The sequence below is a fragment of the Ovis canadensis genome, chromosome 15 (genome assembly GCF_042477335.2).
Source record: "Ovis canadensis isolate MfBH-ARS-UI-01 breed Bighorn chromosome 15, ARS-UI_OviCan_v2, whole genome shotgun sequence".
In the NCBI taxonomy this organism is placed as follows: domain Eukaryota; kingdom Metazoa; phylum Chordata; class Mammalia; order Artiodactyla; family Bovidae; genus Ovis; species Ovis canadensis.
The window spans coordinates 90,418,077-90,425,535 of NC_091259.1; the positions used below are offsets into that span (position 1 = coordinate 90,418,077).

A 7,459-nucleotide genomic window follows, 5' to 3' on the forward strand; every position below is an offset into this window, starting at 1 on the left:
TGCTGTAAATATGAATCCTGCCTTATCCTTTTCCCTCTTTAAACTTGTTACTTGGAATGTATCACTCCTCTTCTAATGCACTGGAATTTATCGAAATACTTCTGTCCCCTTATGTGTAACCCGAACTGTATCATTCTGTTTGGAACCTAATTCCTTTAAGAGGAGACAGAGAGCTGAAAGATGATGTTCTTATGCACTGATTTTTTTCCCCTTGTGAAATAACTGAAATTTACATATTTGAGGACATAATTACGCAGATATTTGGGAAAATCCTGGTAATACGGAAACCCTTCACATGCTGTTCTTGAAGTTATTACCTTTACCAGAGAAAGAAACATTGTTTAATTAATCACAAAGTATAGTTCAATATTCTTTGGGCTTTTCCTTAAGGTAAATACATGGCTTACATTTTCTCATATGATTCTTTCTGCAGTGAAAGTAAGCCGTTTCATGTGATGGTCTCTGTTAGCCCATGTGCGTACAGAAATCAGTATATATTTGCTGATGAATTATATCTGGGATCAGGCTGCCCCATGACTCCGATACAAACATATATGTATGATTTTATATACCCTGTCTATGAATGTGGGATCAGGATAAGAAGGGTAAGAATAATGGGTATCTGTTAAAAAATAACCTCTAGATATTTTTTTCAGAATTTTCTGCCCAGTGCTAAAATTATTGTCCTGGTTGTTTTTCTTTAAGAACGAATTTTGCTTCCAGTTATAGTAAGGTAGAGGCCTGTGTAATTCCTTAGTTGCTGAATGTTGACGCTCTCCAGCCGCAAGACCTTATATGTAGCACAGACTTGCAGCTGGTCAGGGAGCTGCTTTTAAGCTGTCTTTCGGCTTCTGTTGTATTTCACTAAAGCTTAAGAGATGGTTTAAATTCCATTCACTCTCCCTAACGTGGGAGGTCACTAGTTCTGGGAAGATCTTTCGTACTCAACAATAGATGGCCACGCTCTGCAAGGACGCGTGTGTATATGGGGCCTAGAAGAAAATGTGGAATAAAATCTCTAAATGGTTTTGCAAGGCACAAATCTTAAACCTGTGATGTCATCCTGGGGTGTTATCTTTTCATTGACTCCCAGATGTGAACAGCTTACGGTTTACACTACAGAAGTATTGGGGCCACGGCCTAATCACGACGGTCGCCTATGAAATCGATGTTGTCTTTGCTTCACACATGAGGGAGCTAGAGCTTCGGGAGGTATTTTAACAATTTGCCCAGGGGTGCAGAGCCAGTTGGTGGTTAGTTGATAATGCCAAACAAAGAAGAGTGCCTTTCAAAGCTTATGTTTGAAGCCACTCTGTTATTTGATTTCCAAATCATCTTTCTCAGAAGAACTAGTGAAAACCTTTTTGTTAGTGAATGACAAAGATTTCTGAGTGACAGTTTATTTTTTTCCAGGTACTTTAAATCTACTCTCACAGATCGCACTTCTCTCTGGCCCCAGTGGGTTGTGGGGTTTTGTACGGGCCTGAAAGTCAGTAGCCATTGCTGCAGTCTTGAATGCTTTTCTGCGTCCTATGTGTCTATGCCTCCCGTGTTACCAGAAATTTCCTCTGTTTAACCTTTGTTCTCTTCTAGGCTGTTTCAGAGGAGGTGCTCCTTTTTCAAACAGAGCTATAGTTGAACCCTAGGAATATACGTTATGGCCCTCAGAAAACCCCTCTGGAGTGTTCTGCCTCTAGGTGAGTCCAGTAGACCAGATCCTCTGAATGTTAGTTTCACCTTTACTTACCAGGCGCTTCTGCAGAAGCATAGATTGTAGAGACTATGACATGACTTGCCTATAAGCATAAGTCCAAACACCAAATTAGCACTTGAAAATATTTTGAGTATGTTTAAAATTTTTTTAATGTAATATTAATTTTAGAATAAAAACTTTATACAATCTTGTGTACCTAGATCATTCTACAGTAACTGAACTGCAAAGCAAATCGTTAGTCACCTTAGTAAATGGAAGAATCAAGCATGTTATCTTTCAATGTGTTCTCCTTCATAATATTTTTTTCTGATATATTTTATGGTCCAATTCCATGTTAGGAGAGTAAATGACTAAAAAGTTAAGAGAAAACCAGATTTTCATTTTAATTACCAACTCACAGACATATATGAAAGGAAAGCCTTTGCAGACTACCTTTGAATGCACTCTGCAATTTTGTAGAACTGAGAGATTGAATCCCAAAAGGACATAGTATATCCTACACACTTTTACCGTGTCACTGAAATATTCACATTGAGTGCTGTAAACCCGAGGGACAAATCTTAGAGACGACCTGAAAACCACAAGAAAAATCATCCTTGTTTTGTTCTTCAGTCACTCAGCTGTGCCGACTCTTTGCGACCCCATGGGCTGCAGCACGCCAGGCTTCCCTCTGCTTCACTGCCTGCTGGAGCTGGCTCAAACTCATGTCCATTGAGTCGGTGACGCCATCCAACCATCTCATCCTCTGTCACCCTCATCTCCTCGCACCTTCAATCTTTCCCAGCATCAGGGTCTTTTCCAGTGAGTTGACTCTTTGCATCAGGTGGCCAAAGAATCGGAGCTTCACCTTCAGCATCAGTCCTTCCAGTGAATAGTCAGGGTTGATTTCCTTCAGGGTTGACTGGTTGGATCTCCTTGCAGACCAAGGGACTCTCCAGAGTCTTCTTCAGCACCACAGTTCAAAAGCATCAATTCTTCGGTGCTCAGCCTTCTTATGGTCCAACTTTCACATCCATACATGACCCCTGGGAAAACCACAGCCTTGACTACGTGGATCTTTGTCACCAAAGTGATGTATCTGCTTTTTAAAGTGCTCCCTAGGTTTGTCACAACTTTTCTTCCAAGGAGCAAGTGTCTTTTAATTTCATAACTGCAGTCACCATCTGCAGTGATTTTTGGAGCCCAAGAAAAAACATCTGTTACTGTTTCCACTTTCCCCCCTTCTGTTTGCCATGAAGTGATGGGACTGGATTCCATGATCTTAGTTTCTTGAACGTTGAGTTTTAAGCCAGCTTTTTCGCTCTCCACTTCCACCCTCAACTAAAGGCTCTTTAGTTCCTCTTCACTTTCTACCATTAGAGTGGTGTCTAACCTGTAGGTTAGATAGGCAGGTGTCTAACCTGCATATCTGAGGTTGTTGATATTCCTCCCAGCAATCTCGATTCCAGCTTGTGATTCATTCAGCCTGGCATTTCACATGATGTACTCTCCATATAAGTTAAGAAAAAAGCAGGGTGACAGTATACAACCTCGATGTACTCCTTTCCCTATTTTGAACTAGTCCATTGTTCCATGTCTGGTTCTAACTATTGCTTCTTGACCTGCATACAGGTTTCTTAGGGGACAGGTAAAGTGGTCTGAGAGTCTCATCTCTTTAAGAATTTTCCATAGTTTGCTGTGATCCACACAGTCAAAGGTTTTACTATAGTCACTGAAGCAGAAGTAGATCTTTTCTTAGAATTCCTTGCTTTCTCTATGATCCAACAGGTGTAATCGATTTGATTTCTAGTTCCTCTGCCTCTTCCAAATCCAGCTTGTACATCTGGAAGTTCTCAGTTCACGTGGTGTTGATGGCTAGCTTGAAGGATTTTGAGCATTACCTCGCTAGCATGAGAAATGAATGCAATCATACACTTGTCTGAGCATTCTTTGGCATTGCCCTTCTTTGGGATTGAAATGAAAACTGACCTTTTCCAGTCCTGTGGCCACTGATGAGTTTTCCTAATTTGCTGACGTACTGAGTGCATCACTTTAGCAGCATCATCTTTTAGGATTTTAAATAGCTCAACTGGAATTCCATCACCTCTACTGGCTTTGTAGTAATGCTTCCTAAGTCCCACTTGACCTCACACTCATGACTCTAGGTGAGTGACCACACCATCGTGGTTATCCAGGTCATGAAGACCTGTTTTATATAGTTCTTCTGTGTATTCTTGCCACCTCTTCTTAATATCTAATGCTTTTGTTAGGTCCTTGCTGTTTCTGTCCTTTACTGTGCCCATTTTGCATGAAATTTTCTCTTGGTATCTCCAATTTTCTTGAAGAGATTTCTAGTTTATCCCGTCCTATTGTTGTTTAATATATGGAAATAGCTGACGTGGGCTTCTCAGGTAGCTTAGTGGTAAAGAATCTGCTGGCCAAGCAGGAGATGCAGGTTGAATCCCTGGGTTGGGAAGATCCCTTAGAGAAGGAAATGGCAACCCACTCCAGTATTATTTTCTGGGAAATCTCATAGACAGAGGAGTCTCGTGGGCTATAGTCCGTGGGGTCACACAGAGTTGAGCATGACTTAGCGGCTAAACAACAACAGCTGACATGAAAAAAGAATTGCGCTTAGAGCAAATGTGCAGCATATTTTAACATCATCAGGGTCCCTTTTTTAGAAGTGATGGAGAACTGGTATTTTTTATTGTGGTAAAATGTATGTAAGATGAAATTTACCATTTTTAGGGTATAACTCAGTGGCATTAAATACAACCACATTGTTGAACACTGTAGAGCTTCCCTTTAACTTATCTTCACGTGGAAAAACCAACGCTAAGGGATTTAGTGCTATTATGGGAAGTACCCGACCCTTGAATAGAAACTAAGATTTGATTTTGAGTATGCACGCACAATTTTATTCCTCTGTGTTGGCCAATGCTTAGAGTAGTGTGAAAATGTTTCACCTAATCCCATGGGGCTCTTGCTGCTCCGTATGCGCCCAGATTAATGGCGACGACTACAGCATTTCTCTTTTGATCATAATTATTACACTGTCTGCACCTACTGTTCTTGAAAGAATGAAGACTAGGCTAACAAAGGCATATGATTAGATTTTTGGTGCATGAATCTTACTGCTACACACACACACACACACACACACCCCACCTCCAACGCCAGTACACTGGGTCAGATAAGCTTTTGACAACTTTTATTGTTCTTAGGATCCATTTATCTAAGTCTGTTTTACTGGGGACTTTGATACTCAACTAAGGCAAGCATTGCAAGTCATCTGTTTCCTAGAGGGTAAAGACCCTATCCTGCGCCCATAAATCCCCGTATTAAAAGCGATCATGATATTAAACAGGAGGAAGAGCACCTCATCCCAGGTTCAGATTCAGGAAGAACCGGTACCAAGGATGCCAAGCCTACCTGCTTTTGTTTCTCTCCTCTTTAGGAAGTCAGTGTGGCTGATGCCAGTTTCTACAGAAAATGAAGTAAAATTGGATCCCAGTCCCTTCATTGCTGACTTTAAGACAACACCAGAAGAGTTAGGATTATTAAATTCTAGTCAGACTGACTCCATACTTAACTTGAAATTGATACCATGAATTGTGTTGGAAAAACAATGGTTTTACAGACAAAAAAATTGGTATAAACCTTTCCTTAGATATCTGGTCACTAAAACTCCTAATTCGGTGAAGGTCCTGATTCAGTGAAGTTATATTTTTTGGACAATTTTAGGGATGTCTTATTAATTTAATGTTTAACTATTAGATAATTCTATTACCCATTTAAAATTTTTAGTTTTACAGAGTAGTTTCAGCAATAGGTCTTCAGTGATAATAATAGGATTTAATTGATATAAACTTCTAATAAATATTTTCTAAATCTATTTTTTTAATAAAAAATAGGAATCTACATGAGTGTATAGTCTCTGTGAATGTGCCAGAGACTAACATTTAACATGTTAATTCCCTGGAGGATACTTTAACTTGAGGGGGCTTTCTTTTTATTATTCAGTAAAGTCGAGTCCTAAAAGTATTTTATTATTAAAGAAGGAAATTAGATTTATAGTCTAGAATTTAAGTAACCACCTCCTTAACTGAAATTGAAGGTCTTATTTTCCTTTATTTCTGACACGACTCTTCCACACTTGAAATAATTGAAGTGGACAACGTGGAATCATCCTGCCACTTTAGAGCAATTTGCTAAAATAGGTGAATATTTATCACCATTTCTGATGCTGTCTTCTTTTTCCTAAAAGAGAGAGTCTACCAATACAATAACAAAGGTCACTCTGATTTTAGGGCAGTTCTTGTATCAGTTACAAGGGTGACATGTGCCATCAGTTATTCACTTCCACTTTAAAATTCATTTATTTATTTTTTATCTGAGTTGATTTACAGTGTTGTGTTACTTTCTTCTGTACCACAGAGAGAATCAGTTGTCCACATACATACATCCTCTGGTTTTTAGATTCGTTTCCCATACAGATCACTGCAGTATTGAGTATGGTTTCCTGTGTGTCAACTGCTTATTGAATGTACATTTTGGATGCAATATCCTTGTGAAAATAGATTTTGCCAAGGTATTTTTCATTTGGATTTCTTTTAAAGTGCTGCTATCTTACTGCCAGTAAAATGTTGTGTGTAGTTGTTTACATGATGGGACCCTACCTTTGGTGTAAACGTGTGTGTGTGTGTGTGGCCTGCAGCTTCTGCATCGGCAGGCGGATTCTTTACCACTGAGCCGCCTGGGAAGCCACGCACACACACACACACGCACGCACACACACACGTACACGCACACATGCACACACATACGCACACATGCACACATGCGCACACATGCACACACACGCACACATGCACACACACGCACACACGCACACACACGCACACACGCGCACACGCACACACGCGCACACGCGCACACACACGCACACACGCACACACACGCACACACGCGCACACGCACACACGCGCACACGCGCACACACACACACGCGCACACGCGCACACACGCGCACACGCGCACACACGCACACACGCGCACACGCACACACGCGCACACGCACACACGCACACGCACACACGCACACGCACACACGCACACACGCACACACGCACACACGCGCACACACGCACACACACGCACACACACGCACACACACGCACACACACGTTCCTTTCTTGTCTAATGATTGAGTTTTTATCATGAAAGGATGTTGAATTTTGTCAAATCTAACCACTTCTGTCTAGTATAATATTGGATATTATATGGATGTAAGATAGAAATTTTCCTTCCACCTGGAAACTGATTCAGACCCCTAATTTTTTCAGATAGAAACCCTAAAAGTTATAAGCATACTCACCAGTTTATTCAGTCCTTTTATTAATCTTTGTGAAGCCATCTGGTTTCTCATTAGAATACCAGGACATACAAGAATTTTAAGAATTCTATGTAATTTCTAGGATATCTATATTAGCAACATTTGCCGTATAGCATAACCTGAGATCCATCACTCATTTGACAGTACTTCCCATGTAATTCCATATACCAAATGAACCCAATCAGGGGTCCTCTGAAGCACCCCGAAGTCAGCTATAAGTCAAAAGTGCTTCATTAGAATTTGATTTAATAAGATTTGTCAATAAATATCAAAAGGGTTTAGAACACTCAGTCAGATAGGGTTGAAGGTCATTGTGAATCTTATTTTATTTGGAAATGACCCATCTATTCAATAAACTTTCAACACTT

General features: G+C 40.4%; 1 protein-coding gene across 1 annotated transcript; it reads left to right on the forward strand.

Annotated features, from left to right (window-relative positions):
• Positions 1 to 455: 455 nt before the first annotated feature.
• Positions 456 to 5,307, forward strand: OOSP2 (oocyte secreted protein 2). Its single transcript, XM_069553375.1, is given in 3 exon segments — positions 456 to 605; positions 1,594 to 1,697; positions 5,154 to 5,307. Coding segments are annotated over 3 exon segments (408 nt in total).
• The last annotated feature ends 2,152 nt before the right edge of the window (positions 5,308 to 7,459 follow it).